The sequence below is a fragment of the Sardina pilchardus genome, chromosome 12 (genome assembly GCF_963854185.1).
Source record: "Sardina pilchardus chromosome 12, fSarPil1.1, whole genome shotgun sequence".
Classification (NCBI taxonomy): domain Eukaryota; kingdom Metazoa; phylum Chordata; class Actinopteri; order Clupeiformes; family Clupeidae; genus Sardina; species Sardina pilchardus.
In genome coordinates this window covers 12647134-12665687 of record NC_085005.1, presented here as the reverse complement: position 1 = coordinate 12665687, position 18554 = coordinate 12647134, and the positions used below count along the sequence as shown (strand labels likewise).

The window sequence follows — 18554 nt, the reverse complement described above, 5'->3', positions numbered from 1 at the left end:
CCTAATACCAAGCTCAAGTTTCTTGAGAACTTTAATAATAAGTTTCTCTTGAGAACCTCAATCATCCAATAGGAACACATGGAACAGTTTATGTGGTTGCCCGGTAACATTTCTTAATCTGAGCATACATTGATGATGTCAGAGACTTGGCTCCACTTTGTAGGGCCTACCGCCCCTTGCTCCTTTCAAAGAGTATGTTTAGTACTTTCAAAATACATATTCAGTATTTTGTTTTGATACACAGTGTGGCTATGAATTCTATAGTTTATTTTGATTTGACTTGCCCATCCCTGTCAACAGCTAGAGCAACCAGGCAGCTTCAGTGCTACACTCTGGAGGCATATTTAAATTCATGCCCCCCATAGTACAGCACTGTAGCTGCCTGGCTGTTCAAGCTGTTGGCTGCAGCCATTTTTTCCTCATACCAACAGCACTCTGGTCCCGATTTACTAACACTTTTGCGCCCACTTCAGGCATAGGCTACAGTATTTGTTTCACAACATGCAAGTAAAAACATGGCAAAGTGTGTGTACAAACAGGCTACACTGAGGTAAAAGTGCAGACTGCCTGTCGTGGAAGCTGAGAATGGCACTTTGCCATTTTCCGTGTCATGCATATGCAGGTGGGTCAGGGAAAAGTGAAAGTTTTGTTTTAAAACATGGGAGGGGAAGCGTAAAATATCTGCCTTGTAAAAGCAGGTGTTAATCCAAATTGCGGCTTCCAGCCAACGTGCACGATGAGTTTTGGGAGAATTTCCCCAGTGAATTTCCCCAGTGCTTTTTAAGACCATGCAGAACATATGCATGCCTACTGTATTGAAAAAAGTGTGAACTGTACTTTCTTTTTAAAAAAAAAGAAGCATCACCAAAGAAGCATCACCAATCCTGGAGTGCCTGGACTTTTCTCCTTATCATGAACTGATCCCATTGTCCAAGAGCACCCGATACGAGGATATAATCTCAACCAAGAGCTACCAGCCTCTTTTCGCTGTACTTTTTTTTTGCTTTTGAACAAAAAAATACATATTTGTACTGTATTTTCATACAGCGAAAAAGTGAATTTGCCACTACCAACATTCTTACAATAAAATTAAACATTTCCTCATAACTTCCAATCATCCCATCTACGTATTCGCTCTACATGCGTTTAGAAACGCACTCGTCATCATCTGTGGAATGTGTTTACATGTACTGTACATTCGGTGTGCATTCCCCGAATTAATCTGCTATCTGTGAAGACACCACCCACATTATCATTATCATAAACAAGAGTCCTCTCCCGTCGTGCACAAGTGCACACACACACACACACACACACACACACACACACTCACACACACTCAAGTACGCACGCATACACTATATTGCCGAAAGTATTGGGTCACTTGCCTCAACTCATATATGACATCTCATTCTTAATCCATATGACATTGGTCCGTCCTTTGCAGCTATAACAGCTTCAATTCTTCTATAGGAAGGCTTTCCTCAAGGTTATTATGGGAATTTTAACCATTCTTCCAGAAGCGCATTTGTGAGGTCACACACTGATGTTGGACGAGGAGACTGGCTCTCAGTCTCCGCTCCAATTAATCCCCGAAAGTGTTCTATTTGGTTGAGCCCTGTTGGAACAGGAAGGGGCGATCCTCAAACTGTTCCCACAACATTGGGAGCATGGAATTGTCCAAAATCTCTTGGTTAATGCTGTTTTTTTCACTGGAACTAAGGGGCCAAGCCCAGCTTGGGGATGTCACTTAAATTCAGAATCGAATCAAGGCAGGTGGCACAATACTTTTGGCAATATAGTGTATACACACTCAAGCACATAAACGTATACAAGTCTCTACTTTGTAAAATCAGGTTTATGCCCTCCATAGCAGGCGAGATGCTACTGGTCTTATCCGTTTCAATGATCTATGCTAGGCTGAAGCTAAGACTCACAGAATGGCTGGATGAACAGGAAAAAGGTAAATATACTGTACATTGTTTTGCTCGAGGGGAAGTGGAAAATGAGCTTATTTCCAAAAATGGCGGAATATCCCTTTAAGTGCACAGGTAGAAAGAATAGAATATATGGCAGGACTTTTACTCTCTGGAACCAGGAGTGTCTGCCTCAGTCAAATATATTAAAAATGTTATTTTTTTTTCCTGAGCATGTCTTTATAGATTCTTAAAATATATTTACAGGGTAAAGTGCGGGACATCTGTTAGAAAATATAACTATTATAATAACTGCCCTTCTAAAACATTTATTTATATGAAAATGTCCTGTATAACAGGGGAGACATTTTGTATACCTCACCATAATTCTTAAGTCATCATAACATCCTGAGCTGGCCAGATATATTTTTCTCATAGTTTAACATGCCCTTCTTCAGATGAACTGAAAGAATGAAGAATGACCCTCATGCTGACTGCTGATCTGACATGTTTGATAGTGATCAAGTTTCACTCAGACACATGAAAGCAATTCCAACAAACTTAAAGCTACATTGTGTAATATCTTGAGTTTATTCTCACTGTGCGTTCAGACCAAAACGCAAATAAGCGCCATATTTGCCAAAAAGTAATTAATTTCCAATGGACAGTATAGCATCAGAAGCTTCTAAAGCAACCAGCGTCCAAGTTTGGTCGTCCAGAGTGTTTAAAAAAAGTTGAAGACAGATCAATTATGCAAATGAGCTGTGACGCATTTCAGCTAAAATATGCTTGCGTGGATCCCAGTGAACTGTATCTGTCTGTTTGTCTGTCTGTCTGTTTCACGTTATGCGCAGCATGGGAGTCAAGAGCTAATAAAATGATGTTGCCAGTGATTACTTTTGAGCGGCTTGAGCAGCTTTCACATTTGATCTGCTTTTGGTTTAAACAGTTAGTAACAATATTTGTTTTTTCCTTCAAATATAAGCTAGCTCATTCATGTGTAATTACTTCTACCAACAAATCGTATATTCTCGTAAGTGTAGAATCTGCTAGAGAATCAGTGTGGATGTTTTTATTGTTATAATAGTTATCGTTTTCGTTTTCGTTCCTGGTGTGAATTCATCCTTTAATCCCTTCATTTACTCAGATTGGTGTAATTAAACTCTCACGTGTCAGACATCTTTTGTCACACAGCATACTACATTGAACTTTCCCCAATGGAATTTCCCCAGTGCTTTTTAAGACCATGTAGAACATGTGCATGCCTACTGTACTTACTTTTTTTTTTTTTGCTTTGGAACGAAATACAAATTTGATCTGTATTTCCATACAGTTCATACAGTGAATTTGTCACTATCAACAACTTTATAATAACACTAAACATTTCCTTATTATTTCCAATCATCACATCTACCTAAAAGCTCTACATGTGTTTAGAAACACGTTTGTTATCATCTGTGGAATGTGTGTTTTTTTTTCATTCAACAGGTGTACATTCCCCGAGGTAGTAGTCTGCTACTTGTAAAGGACACCACCCACAGTCATTATCATAAGCGATCCTCCTCCTCCCTGTTGCCTATATAGGAAACGTGAACAGAAAGAAGTGTTACCTTCTCAGTTTCTCAGTCTCCCAGCCCATCGCATGCCGTGCACTACAGTATGTGGTTCCGTCTCCTCAGCTGGGTGCTATGGGCAGCGCTTGTCCAGGCAGATGAGAACAGCCCACAGTGTCTTGTCCACGCAGATGGAGATGTTATCATAGGGATGCTCACCTCGGCTCACTCCACAGTCGACAATCTCCAGGACCGCGTTCGGCCAGAGGAGTTCACCTGCAGCAAGTGAGTATAGAGCCACTCAAGGAAGTGTTCCATGAGTGGCAGAAATATTTATTTTGTTATGTGATTTTATATTATTATTATTATTATTATTACATTGCTAATGTCCGTTGAAGATGTGACTTAACAACTATTTGTCTATGTCTATGCAACATTTATATAACATTGTATCGTTTGTATCGTTTTATTCTGCTGTTGCATGTGTTGTCTTCCCTGTTGTTTCACTATGCTGTGAAAAATATTCAACAGATCAAAACAGATTAACAGATTATGGGGTTCCAAGCAAGGCAGAATTAAAACTAATCTAGTCTTTGAACTGCTCTTTTTCCTGACAGTTTTGACCTTCTTCCCTTCGTCCGAATGCTGGCTGCCATCTACACCATTGACAGCATCAATGACTCAGGCTTCCTTCCTGGTGTTCGGCTTGGATATACCGTGTGTGACCCATGTGCAGATGCCACCAAAGCTCTCCACTGTGTGGAACACTTGCTGTCAGCAAATGGCTCTTTGCCTGTCATGGATGACTACTCTGAGTTCCGTCCAAAAGTCAAGGCTATCCTTGGGGCGCGATACTCTCTGTTGACCATCCCTGTCGCCAAGCTTCTCAGCGTTTATCTCTTCCCTCAAGTGAGTAAAAGCATGAATCTACATATCTACTTGTGCTGGACGTACAGTATGTTGATTATGTATGAATACAAGTTTGTTTTGTTTTGTCTTTTGATGCCCTTCAGATCAGCACAACGTCCTCTGCGGTTGTGCTGAGCAACCTGCTGCAGTTCTCAAGCTTCTTTCGAGTGATCCCCAGCGATGTGCACCAGACAGAGGCCATGGCACAGCTCATAAGTCACTTTGGTTGGAACTGGGTCGGCCTGGTCTCCATGGATGATGACTACGGCAGGGGAGTCCATCAGAGTTTCCTGAAGAGTGCGGAGAAGGCTGGTGTATGTATGGCCTATGAGGAGGTCATTCCACACTACCTGGATCACGAGCAGAGTGAGCAGCGCATCAAGGAGGTGGCGAGACGGATACGGAACTCACCTGAGGCACAGGTAACGACGGGTGGGGCTTATACTGATAAGTACAAAGTACAATGATGGATTGATGTAGGAGTGACCAGTGCAGTTTTCTTTATTTTTTAAAAGATTGCCTTTATTTTATTTTGTTGTTTTTAGTTTTATTTTATTAAGTTGTTAAAATGTACACTTGTCGCTAGGTGGTGATGGTGACCCTTCGGCCAGAGATTGTGAAGATGCTGTTTGAGGAGATGATCCGCACCAACACCTCTCGGGTTTGGATCGCCAGTGACGCTTGGTCCAGATCTGGAGTCGTGACAACCATGCAAGACATAAACAAGGTGAGCGGAGTGTTGGCAGTATACGATGTTCTAATGAACACTGTTAATAACCAGAGTATATGACAAACTCAGCTCTCTCTTTGAGCAAATTTGTATTACAAAAAAATGTTTGTATATTTCCTTTTAAAGGTTGGAGATATTCTGGGGTTAAATTTCGTCACTGGAAACATTGATGGGTTTACAGACTACTTACAGAAGCTGACAGTCCGTCCAGGCGTGAAAAATGATTTAATTAAAGAGTACAAGCAGCTGTATTCAGACTGCAGTCCTGATTCCTTAGACGATTGCAGTAAACCAAGTGCTGATCATCTAGTGAAGAACGTCGACCTCCCAGTGGTCTATAGTGAGAGGATGGCTGTTTGGAGCATAGCTCATGCTCTGAGAGAACTACTTGGATGCAATGACACCTTCTGTCCAGGAGAAACTGATTTCCCTCCTTATAAGGTAATATGGTATTAAGGATACTGTCAAATAATACATACTAATACAAAATACCAAGTTCTATTTTGTAGAATGTATAATCTCTATACTAGTGAATACACACCATACAGTGGTGTGATGCTCAACTACTTACGTGTGTGCATGGAATACAGACAGACTGACTGAGGTAGAGAGAAAGAGACACAGAGACTGTATTATTTGACCTATTCCCTTCTTTTTCAGCTTATTGAGAAGCTCCACAATGTGAATTTTACCCTTGATGGTGAGAGAAGATTCTTCGACAAAAATGGTGACTTTGAAGATGGCTATGATGTCCTCATGTTGGTGCCAGATGGTCAGATTAGACAGGTTAAAGTTATCGGGAGATTCACTTTACCACAGGGAAAAGTTGACATCACAGAGAAAAATATCATGTGGACTTCGACCCTCAACAACACAGTAAGTACAAACACAATTCAACCAAGTAAGCTGTCTCTTGTGCATGTTGTTTGTTGTTACTACAGTTTTACTATAAAAATATGCATCAATTCCAACCCAACAGGAACCTGAATCTCAGTGCTCACCATCATGTCCTAATGGCACATTCAAGAAGGGGTCGAATATTTCCTGCTGCTACAGCTGCATCTCCTGTGTTGAAGGGACCTTCTCTGACAGCTATGGTAGGTTTTGAGATGACAGTAACTGAGATGGGCTGAGATGACAATAACTTTTTCTACTTTTTAATGTAATAAACAGATATTCATGCTTTAAAAGGTGTGCTTTAAAGCAACACTATGCAGGTTTAGATATTTATGGCCACTGAGTATTTATATGTTACTCTGCATTTGTAGCAAACTTCTCACAACTTATCCCTAATGTACACAATACAAATGCTTTTGTTGTTGAAGTGAAGGATTAACAACAGGTAAAAACTATCGCTAAAGGGCTAGTGACAAAATAATGTTCAATGATTCTCGGAAGATTTGGCAGGATGCCACTCTTACAAGTTTAATGGATGGTTTTCTCGGTAGGGACTCGTTACGTTTATTCTGTCTAGCTATGCTAGATTAATGAATCACCTATTACAAGTTTGTTTACCATCAGATTGGTTTTGTAAAGGTGAAAATCTTGCATAGTGTACCTTTAAAGATGATGTCTGCGATTTGATTTCAGTTTTGTACAATTGCACACCTCCCTTCCATGCCTCTGAAACACTGTGTTGATTGGCTGGGATAGTTTATGACATGGTCCAACTCCGTTTTAGAGTAAACTAATTAGCGAGTTAACAAGCAATTACCTGAGTGTAAGATTTCAATACAGTAAAATTGGGAAATGTAGTGGCATACACAGCACATGCATTGTAAATGGAGAGTAATGGCAAAACATAGCTGTACCTCCACTTCTCCCATGTCCTGAACTGAGATGTAAGTTATCTGTATTTTGTGAAATCCCTTTGAATATCTCACTCAAGCTCTGGATGCGTGTTTTTCTTTTTAGACCAAGATGAATGCCACGCGTGCCCTAATGACACTTGGTCCATGAGGGGATGGAGCAAGTGTGAACCTCGCACTGAAAAGTATCTGCGGTGGTCTGAACCACTACCCATTGCTACTCTGGTGGGAGTGGGCCTTGGGCTCCTTCTTCTCATAACAGCCTTTATATGTTTCACCATCCATCGGCACACCTTAATTATCAAGTCCGCCAATTATCCCATGTCTTGCTTCATGATGGTTGGTTTAGCTGTGAGTTTTGGAAGTGTGGTGCTATTTATGGGTGAACCCAGCATCCACCTCTGCCGGGCCCAGCAGATTATGTACGCTTTGGGCTTCACTCTCTGTGTCTCCTGCATCTTGGTCAAAGCCTTCCGCACATTCCTGGCATTCATGGCTTTTGATCCCATTAGACGTGATCGCCTGAGAAGTCTCTACAAACCCCTGATTGTTATGGCCCTGGCAACCTTTGTTCAAGGCCTCATCTGCCTCTTCTGGTTGATCTTTGATACCCCACATGTGGACCCGACCCCCCCATCCCCCCAGAGCATGGACCATATTCTGCAGTGCAGTGAGGGCTCCAAAGTGTGTTTCGTGGTGATGCATGGCTACGTCGCTCTGTTGGCCCTCATCTGCTTCCTGTTGGCCTTCAAAGGGAGGAGGGTCCCACAAGACTTCAACGAGACAGGTGTCATCATCTTCAGCATGCTCATCCACCTGTTTGTGTGGCTCTGCTTCATCCCCATCTACATCACCAAGAACGAGTCGCGCCCCATCGTTCAGGCCTCTGCCATCTTGGTTTCTAACTATGGCATCATATTCTGTCTCTTCATACCCAAGTGCTACCGAGCTATTTGGGGCAAACACACAACAGAGCGAATGAGGGAACGCCTGCTCAACTTCACTCAGACCAGAAACCACGCCTCCATGGATGCTGATCTTGTCACTGAAGGCTCAGAGACAGACGCCGAATCACACCGCTCTGTGCGCTTCACATTTCCGATATTGAGGTCATTGGAGTCCTTAGATTCAGGGTTTAGGCCGGCCAGTACCTCCCTGTCTTCTACGTCTTCCCAGTCGACATTGCGATCAGCAGATGACCCTTCCCTGAGCCTAAGTCGTGCTGACTCTGTGTTTGTTATAGTACCTGAGGGTCCAGGCATGGCAGTACAGCAGAGACAGAGAAGCCAATCCATGTGAGCGTGGGATGTTGTTTTGTATACTGTCTGATGATATTTGTCAGCATTGTTTTTCATGATAATCATGTCATTGTCAGTTTAATTTGATAAAATATGTGTTTCTTCTAACCTTTGGAATTGATAATACATGTAGTAAACTTATTGCTAAATTTGTGTGCATTTTTCAAAAACATGGTATTTGGATTTTACATTTAACCAGGTGTTGTAATAAAATATGTACTTTTGCAATAAACTCACTGATTAATACTTTGTATTCAAGTTTTTATTCCCTAACGCTAAATTCAACATCATGACTAATGAAGGTGGAGGAGGGGAAATATTATTGCAACAGATTATTGGAAATAATATCAAAATAGAAGTATATCCTCGTACATCCTAATCGATCCAACAAAATAATCCTTTCATCCCTGTTCCACATACACAGGCCCAACATTATTAATGCCATTCCTGACAATGATGACTAGATGTAGGTTTTGCATCCTACTAAACATAAATCAGTATCTTCTGAATAGAAGATGAGTTTGCTAACCATTACACAATGCTAAAATAAAATGCTTATCATACATGGTCCCAGTCGTCCATTTATTTTCGGAGTGATTGATTAATTAACCATTTAAAGAGGAATAATGCAGGATTGGCGATTTCATCTCTGGTTTCGGTTTCGTTTTTCGTTTTCGCTCGTTGTATGCTTGCATATTTCTCTGCAGAGCTTCCCCGACAGCTTTAGCGTGTATATTTATACATATATAGGCTATATATAAATATATACATTGCAAGCGTGGTTCTTCGTGTTCCTTTCGCGTCTCTGACTTCCAGATGTAAACAGCAGACGATCGTTTATCAGAAAGTTGCAAGGTTGTAATAGCGATTTCGTAATAGTGTAATAGTTTTCGATAAAACTGGTCAGTCAAGCAAAACAACGATTTCTAAGCGATTTTATGACTATGAAAAAGTTGCATAGGGTCTCTTTAAACCATGATGATGACTGTTGTAGCTCAGGAGAATATCACTGACACTGCCACTGATTAAACTAATCTGTATGAAAAAACACTAGAAAGATAGTCAGGAACGACTTCAACCATTTCATCCTACAAATGTTTTATCCTAACATTGGAAGGAGAAAGGGAAGGAGAGCAATCCAATTCTTCAACATTCTTGTGAAGTCTGGGCAAAGGTTCATAAAATGCACAAACTCTCACAGTACAAACAGCCTTATGCCTCACTTTGGTTCGATCCAGAAGTACAAATACAGAAAAAGAAAATGTTTTGGATACGGTGGCTATAATGAAATAAATACAATTAGTGACCTTCATAAAGATGGTGTGTTTATGTCATTCATGGAATTAGTCCATAAGTACAAATTGGAAGAAAGAGGAGACTTTTGGATCTACAAATCAGACATTGTGTGATGAAAAAGTTTCAGTCAGGTAAAGCAGATAACCCAATTGTCGACTATCTTGACAACCCATTTAACCATAAGGCTTCAACATTTTACAAAAACTCTATATATTTAACTAGCAGCATATGTGACAATTTGAGAATTATCTGTCAGAGAGACCTTGATTGTACAATTGATATGGATACATGGACACAGATTATGGCTGATAATGGTAAATATATTAAGGAAGCTAGGGGGGAATTTATTCAGTATAAAATCTTGCACCGGTACTACTGGACACCAAATTGGCTTTTCAAAATACCGTAGATCTAATAAGTACCAATACATGTTGGAAATGCAAATCTGAGATGGGCACCCTTTTGCACCTCTTATGGGAATGCTCTGGTAAAGCCATTCTGGCATAATATACTGGACTTCTTGGGGATGTGGGCGGGAGTAACCTTGCCGATATCTCCAAGACTATGCCTCTTGGGAGATAGAACGGAATCTCCAACCCTGACAAAAAGCGCATATTTAGTTCTGATGGTTGGGATAGCCTCTGCTGCCAGAATTGTATTAAGACACTAGAAATTGCCGATAAACCCTACAATGCAGGAGTGGAAACTCCTCACGAGTGAGACAGCATCATATGAGGTTATGCTGGCCAGGATAAGGGGCAAAGAGCCTGGGACACTGGGGATTTGGTATTACTTTTTGGTCCACCTGACTTCTAATTAGAGGCCCGATTGTGAGAATGTGGCTGGACTTTCATGTAATTTATTTGATGTACTGATGTTTTGTTTGAATGCTTTGTCTAACTAAAGCTGATGGGTTTTTTTTTTCTTAATCTGCTTGACCTATGCATTTTTAGTTTTTTTAATTTTCACACTCCTTGTGGCCAGGATGACTTGTGCTTGACTGGGCTGTTACCTCAGTGCCTGACCCTACTGTACATGATCTCTGAGAATTGTGCCATATGAGCTGATGTTGTTATTATGTGTCTCAATTGCAAATAAAAATTTAAATTACAAAAAAAAAAAAAACTACTTCATAGTAAGATGGCAAACACACATGTGTGCAGTGCTTTTGTTCTGATATAGTGGATAGTGATCAGTGATTCAGAAAACTGGATGCAAAACTGTCATAACACATCAGATGAATGACAGCATTTCCCAGAAGTTAAGCAGCAACAACAATAGAACAAAATATTTGGGGAATTTTCTTGATTTGAAGCTATTGTTTGACCGTCATGCCACTTTGCATAGGTATTATGCAACAACATTAAGGAGGATACTACCATAATAAAGAGTGTACGTAGTTATCCTGCTTGCGATGTGATCCTATCTGTGAGGACACCACCCATTCTCATAAACAGGACTTTTCCTCCTTCTTGCCTATAAAGCAAACCAGAAAGAAGTGTCACCTTCTAAGCTTCTCAGTCTCCCAGCTCATTGCATGCAGCGCACTATGTGGTTCTGTCTCCTCAGCTTGGTGCTATGGGCAGCACTTGTCCAGGCAGATGAGAAGAGTCTCCCGTATCTTGTCCACGCAGATGGAGATGTTATCATAGGGATGCTCACCTCGGCTCACGCCACAGTCGACAATCTCCAGGACCGCGTTCGGCCAGAGGAGTTCACCTGCAGCAAGTGAGTAGGCTATAGAGCCACGGGGGCTCCCCTGGAAGACATATTTAAAGAATCCCTTTCTTAGATGTTTGTTGAAGCTTTTCACCTGCCCATTTTGATGTAATCTTTGACCTTTGATCTTTCTCTTGATAGTTTTGACCTTCTCCCCTTCGTCCGAATGCTGGCTGCCATCTACACCATTGACAGCATCAATGACTCAGGCTTCCTTCCTGGTGTTCGGCTTGGATATACCGTGTGTGACCCATGTGCAGATGCCACCAAAGCTCTCCACTGTGTGGAACACTTGCTGTCAGCAAATGGCTCTTTGCCTGTCATGGATGACTACTCTGAGTTCCGTCCAAAGGTCAAGGCTATCCTTGGGGCGCGATACTCTCTGTTGACCATCCCTGTGGCCAAGCTTCTCAGCGTTTATCTCTTCCCTCAAGTGAGAAAAAAACATGAATCTACATATCTACTTGTTCTGTACATGTGTTGATCATGTATGAATACCCAGTTTGTTGTGTTTTATCTGTTAATTCAGATCAGCACAACAGCCTCTGCAGTTGTGCTGAGCGATTTGCTGCAGTTCCCAAGCTTCTTTCGAGTGATCCCCAGTGACGTGTACCAGACTGAAGCCTTGGCACAGCTCATAAGTCACTTCGGTTGGAACTGGGTCGGCCTGGTCTCCATGGATGATGACTACGGCAGGGGAGTCCACCAGAGTTTCCTGAAGAACGCTGAGGAGGCTGGGGTGTGTATGGCTTATGAGGAGGTCATTCCACACTACCTGGATCACGAGCAGAGTGAGCAGCGCATCAAGGAGGTGGCGAGGCGGATACGGAACTCACCTGAGGCACAGGTAACAATGGTAGGGGCTTATACCGATTAGGACAAAGTACAGTCATGGATCGATGTCAGAGTGATGATGTTCTGTGTGAAAATGAAATTGAGTGGACCAGTGCATTTAAAAAAATAACTGGCTTAATTTCCTGTTTTGCTAATTTATTATTATTTGATAGCTTTATTTTGACTTTTTAATAGCTTTTTAGTATATTATAGAAATGCCTTGTGTGAAGTACTGTAAGTTATTGGAAGTGCATATTTTGGGTAGGTGGTGATGGTGATCCTTCGGCCAGAGCTTGTTAAGATGCTGTTTGAGGAGATGATCCGCACCAACACCTCTCGGGTTTGGATCGCCAGTGACGCTTGGTCCAGATCTGGAGTCGTGACAACCATGCAAGACATAAACAAGGTGGGCGGATTGTTGGCAGTTATGTTGTTCTAATGAACACCAGAGTATATCACAAACTCAGCTCTCTCTTTGAGCAAATTTGTATGAAAAAAAAAATCAGATTGAGAAATGCTTGTATATTTCCTTTTAAAGGTTGGAGATATTCTGGGGTTAAATTTCGTCACTGGAACCATTGATGGGTTTACAGACTACTTACAGAAGCTGACAGTCCGTCCAGGCGTGAAAAATGATTTAATTAAAGAGTACAAGCAGCTGTATTCAGGCTGCGGCCCTGATTCCTTAGACGATTGCAGTAAGCCAAGTGCTGATCATCTAGTGAAGAACGTCGACCTCCCAGTGGTCTATGGTGAGAGGGTGGCTGTTTGGAGCATAGCTCATGCTCTGAGAGAACTACTTGGATGCAATGACACCTTCTGTCCAGGAGAAACTGATTTCCCTCCATACAAGGTTAATATACTGCCAGATAAAATAATGTATAATAACATAAATACTTTCATATAATAAAATGAATAGTCATACAATTTTCTATTTAGTAGAATGTATGATCTCTGTACTATACACACCATGCAGGTGGTGTGATGCACAGCTACTTACAGTATGTATGTATGTGCATGAGAGAGAGAGAGAGAGAGAGAGAGAACAACATGCAGACTCTGACCTCTTTGACCTATTCCCTTCTTTTCCAGCTTATCGAGAAGCTCCACAATGTGAATTTTACCCTTGATGGTGAGACAAAGTTCTTTGACAAAAATGGTGACTTTCAAGATGGCTATGATGTCCTCATGTTGGTACCAGATGGTGAGACTAGACAGGCTAAAGCAATCGGGAGATTCACTTTACCACAGGGAAAAGTTGACATCACAGAGAAAAATATCATGTGGACTTCGACCCTCAACAACACAGTAAGTACAAACACAATTCCACCAAGGAAGCTGTCTCTTGTGCATGTTGTTTGTTGTTACTGCAGTTGTGCTATTATAATGTGCATCACCTCCAACCCAACAGGAACCTGAATCTCAGTGCTCACCGTCATGTCCTAATGGCACATTTAAGAAGGTGTGGAATATTTCCTGCTGCTACAGCTGCATTCCTTGTGTTGAAGGGACCTTCTCTGACAGCTATGGTAGGTTTCATTTAATATTTCATTATGTTTTCATATTTTTGTAATGAAGATGTACATTCATGCTTTAAAAGGTGCACTTTAAAGATACAGTCTGTAATTTGATTTCAGTTTTCTATAAATTGGTAATATTTGTGGTGAACAGTCAATTTAATTTCACTCCTCCCCTCCATGCCTCTGAAACACTGCTGATTCTCTGGGATTGCTTATGACCAGCCTTGGGTGTTGGCATTTCAGAAGGAAACAGCACAAAATTACGGTTAGCCTTGGGTGTTGGCCTCTCTGAAGGAAACAACACAAAATCTGATAAACGCCTTTTGTGTGCTGCCTTGCGTCTATGAGGTTTACACAGACACAAGCTGTCCTATCGGTGTCTCATCATCTCTGTGATAACTGTGGTCACAGCAAATTAAACCTGCAAGAATTGATGTCAACCTTAGCAATGACGTCTTTCTCTTATCTTGTGAGCCGCCCTGCAAAAAATCATTGAATTCTAGAATCTAAGTGAGATAAATAACCTTAAATGAAGAGAATATGGGGGTTTTTTTTAGTATTTTTTATTATTCTCTTATAACACGACATTTGGCAAAAGTATTGGGTCACTTGCTTTGACTCGCATATGAGTTTAAGTGACATCCCCTTCTTAATCCATAGGGTTTTATATGTAATTTGTCCTCCCTTTGCAGCTATAAGAGCTTCAGCTCTTCTGGGAAGCAGGGACGTGCACAGGAATTTTGAGGGGCAGTTGCTCGGACCTGAAAAAAGGGTACCCCCCCCCCCCCCCCCCCCCCTAAAAAAACCCCAAAAAAAACACAACTCATCTCTTGGCCTATCTGCTATATGCCTCATTCTGGTCCACATTTTCCAGGGTCTGGGGGCTTGTGGCTGCTCCTCATCTTAGATGTAACGTAGCCTTAGCCTATGAAAAATTGTCATTACTAGGCTAAAATATGAGTCTGATTAATTAATCAATTCGCCTACACAGTGTCATCTTTATGTCATCTTTATCACAGTGCATAGTCTCTGTCTCACCTGCTGGTTGGCTTTTTCGTAGCCAACCCTGCATTGATGTGCTGCCCTTTGCTGCCTACTTGAGTTGTCTCTCCCTCTCCTGATTTTTTTCAGTGATCATTTTTACTTCAATACCCTATTTAGGCATTCAACCATTTTGAATGAAATAATGAATATGATGCATTAGGCTACTTCCATCATTCATTCTTCTTGCTAAAACGAAATGTGAGAAACGAACTATTATGCCTAGGCCTATACCAAAAAAAATAGTAGGCTAGCCTGCTATGGGACAACTACGGGCTGCTTGTCTGCTTGCAGGCTGTCTGATTAGGCTAAACGTAGCAAACTCAGCCTGGATTTATGGAGATTGTAATTAATATCATACAACTTCATGATGATTACTGTTCGTTTGTTATACATCACAAACTAACCTTTTCCGACAACGTTGAGGAGGCAGTCTGCCTCACCAGACAACCGCGACAACATCTTTCGTCGAGGGCCGCGATAGACTGTCATGCAGGCGCAACTCAGTTGCCGGTCAAGTGAAGCGCTGCAACAGTAGCCTATACGTAAACAGAATTTGCCCTCCTTCTGACTTTCGCTCTCGGTGCCCCAATGGAAGTGAATGAGGCTACTTTTACTTTGCGATTTTACAAAAATCTAGGCCCACGTGAAATTCTGCATCCATTGTAGCCTACGATTTATTATTATTGTTTGCCCTCGGAAGGGCAACATGAGTCGAGAAGGGCATATGGGCAGTTGCCCGAGCAACCTGAGCAACCCCCCTGTGCACGTCCCTGCTGGGAAGGCTTTCCACAAGGTTTAGGGGTGTGTTTATGTTAATTTTTGACCATTCTTTCAGAAGTGCGTTAGGTCACACACTGACGTTGGACGAGGAGACTGGCTCTCAGTCTCCGCTCTAATTCTAATCCAAACTGTCATCCATGTCTTTATGGACCTTGCTTTGTGCACTGGTGGTGCACAGTCATGTTGGGACAGGAGGGGGATGACTTCCCAGAAGAGTTGAAGCTGCTATAGCTGCAAAGGGTGGAGGGATGTCATATTAAACCCTATGAATTAAGAATGTGATGTCACTAAGTTCATATGCGAGTCAAGGCAGGTGACCCAACACTTTTGGCAATATAGTGTATCTGGCACGATTTGCCCTCACCAAATTCAGAGTGCTTCTGCTAAAAGTATGACTAATTGCATGAAGGCTAAACAAACATTGTTGGTGAAAGTGAGTCAATATGCAAAACACTGCACTGTATACAGGGCTTACACGAGAGTAGTCGATATTTCTTGATTTGCCATTCAGATCAGAAAACGGCTGGTTGTCCATTCCTGAACAAGAAACTTTTTTTTGCTGATAACATTTGTAATGTTTTCACACTGTGCATTCATTGTGTCTGAGACAGAGACAGAGAGAGCGATAGAAAGAGACAGCACATGATGATGAGGAAAGAAGGTCCAGTTAAAAATTACAGGGTGCAGCTGTTTTGCTTTTAATACTGTTTACTTGATCACATTAAACCATGGTAGTCCGGCCAAACATTGGACTACCCAAAAGGTTAAGATTAGATGAATGCAGTGCAAACACATTTTCAATATTTGGTCTTATTTTCCTGAAACAATGCATAGTATGTTGCAATTTATTCATCCCTAATCAATGTCATTAGATAGAATACTATAAAGGAACAGGATTATTACTATTTCTAAAAGAAATCGTATATGAACTCATCACTGTTCATGTATTTCTATATGGGACATTTGGCCTCGCAACATTGTGCCTGAAGAGTAATGAGAGAAAGTCGAGAGATTTGTAAAATAGTTGTACCTCAATGTCTTCCATGTTCTGAACTGAGATGTAACTTAAGTTATCTGCATATTGTGAAATCCCTTTGAATATCTCACTCAAGCTCTCAAGCTTTTTTCCTTTTCAGACCAAGATGAATGCCACGCGTGCCCTAATGACACTTGGTCCATGAGGGGATGGAGCAAATGTGAACCTCGCACTGAAAAGTATCTGCGGTGGTCTGAACCACTACCCATTGCTGCTCTGGTAGGAGTGGGCCTTGGACTCGTGCTTCTCATAATAACCTTTGTCTGTTTCGCCATTTATCGACACACCTTAGTTATCAAGTCCGCCAATTATCTCATGTCTTGCTTCATGATGGTTGGTTTAGCGGTGAGTTTTGGAAGTGTGGTGCTATTTATGGGTGAACCCAGCATCCACCTCTGCCGGGCCCAGCAGATCATGTACGCCTTGGGCTTCACCCTCTGTGTCTCCTGCATCTTGGTCAAAGCCTTCCGCACGTTCCTGGCATTCATGGCTTTTGATCCCATTAGGCGTGAACGTCTAAACAAGCTCTACAAACCTGTGATAATTATGGTCCTGGCGACCTCTGTTCAAGGCCTCATCTGCCTCTTCTGGCTGATCTTTGACACCCCACATGTGGACCCGACCCCCCCATCCCCCCGGAGCATGGACCATATTCTGCAGTGCAGTGAGGGCTCCAAAGTGTGTTTCGTGGTGATGCATGGCTACGTCGCTGTGTTGGCCCTCATCTGCTTCCTGTTGGCCTTCAAAGGGAGGAGGGTCCCACAAGACTTCAACGAGACAGGTGTCATCATCTTCAGCATGCTCATCCACCTGTTTGTGTGGCTCTGCTTCATCCCCATCTACATCACCAGGAACGAGTCGCGCCCCATCGTACAGGCCTCCGCCATCTTGGCCTCCAACTACGGCATCATATTTTGCCTCTTTGTCCCAAAGGGCTACGGAGCTATTCGGGGCGAACACATGACAGAGGAAATGAGGGCACGCCTGCGCAAATTCTCTCAGACCAGAAACCGTGCCTCCACGGACGTTCTTATCATTGACAACTCAGAGACAGATACCATATCAGAGACAGACACCATATCACACCGCTCTGTGAGCTTCAAACTTCCTATATTGAGGTCAATGGAGTCCTTCGATTCAGGGTTTAGGGCAGCCAGTACTTCCCTGACCTCTACTTCTTCCCAGTCAAGCTCACCATCAGCAGAGGACTTCCCCCTACACCTGAATCTCACTGACTCTGTGTTTGTTATAGAAGTGCCTAACAGTCCCACTGTGTTAGAGAGACCAGGCCTGGCAGTACAACAGAGACAGAGAAGCCAATCCATGTGAGACTATAACATGTACATGTTTTTTTATTTGTATTTTTTAATCACGTTGTTTGTGTACCGTCTGATGATATTTGTCAGCTATTTTGATTTTCATGATAATCATGTCATAATAGTTTCATATGATAAAATATGGGTTGGTCCTGAATTTTGGAATTATAATGCATGAAAAATAATTTCATTTCATAATAATAGTTAAATATTAAATTACATTCACAAAGAACTCACTGATTAATAGTTTGTTTTGCTTTGCTTTTTATTCCCAAATGCTAAATTCAGCATGACGGGGGGGGGGGGGGATTAAAGCATTATTGCAACAGCTCATTTCAACCTTTGTGGCAGACATTGTTTGGATGGACAGAGTCTCAAAATAGAAGGTTTAGTTAATACTCTGGCATTGTTTGAATGGACCGAATCTCAAAATAGAAGGTTTAATTGATTCCCTGGCATTGTCTCAATGAACACAATCTCAAAAGAGAGAGTGTAGTTTGTCCTTGTACAAATCCCTTCATCCCTGATCTCACATACCCAGAAGCCCAATGAACTACTACTCCTGTGGCCCCCAACATTATTACGTAACACAATTTCTGACAATGATTTGTCCAAGAGGGTGTCTTTACTGCAAGGTCTTGACAAACACTGAAATGCTATATATAAAAATGCAGTAATCAGTAGCTTTTTACTGACTTATGTAAGTCACAGGAGCAGTAATTTTTTCTAGTAAATCCGATAAAACGGTAGGCCTACATTAGCCATTAGTGCTCTCTACTGCACAACTCCATAGAC

The 18554-nt window shown here is 41.8% G+C and overlaps 2 protein-coding genes across 3 annotated transcripts; both read left to right on the top strand.

Moving 5' to 3' along the window:
* Positions 1-3542: 3542 nt before the first annotated feature.
* LOC134098321 (G-protein coupled receptor family C group 6 member A-like) lies at positions 3543-8460 on the top strand. Its single transcript, XM_062551351.1, has 8 exons — positions 3543-3754; positions 4087-4378; positions 4483-4800; positions 4965-5105; positions 5235-5549; positions 5769-5984; positions 6088-6205; positions 7023-8460. Exons 1-8 carry the CDS (start codon positions 3576-3578, stop codon positions 8213-8215), a joined length of 2772 nt encoding a protein of 923 aa, XP_062407335.1. The 5' UTR covers positions 3543-3575; the 3' UTR covers positions 8216-8460.
* Positions 8461-11038: 2578 nt separating this feature from the next.
* LOC134098447 (G-protein coupled receptor family C group 6 member A-like) lies at positions 11039-18022 on the top strand. 2 transcript variants are annotated; one of them, XM_062551497.1, is made up of 8 exons: positions 11039-11238; positions 11371-11662; positions 11759-12076; positions 12329-12469; positions 12602-12916; positions 13156-13371; positions 13475-13592; positions 16544-18022. In XM_062551497.1, the coding sequence occupies exons 1-8, from the start codon at positions 11048-11050 to the stop codon at positions 17770-17772; spliced, it is 2820 nt and encodes a 939-aa protein (XP_062407481.1). In that variant the 5' UTR covers positions 11039-11047; the 3' UTR covers positions 17773-18022. The 2 variants fall into 2 exon arrangements, with proteins under 2 accessions (XP_062407481.1, XP_062407480.1); XM_062551496.1 differs by having other exon boundaries at positions 11759-12085.
* Positions 18023-18554: the final 532 nt, after the last annotated feature.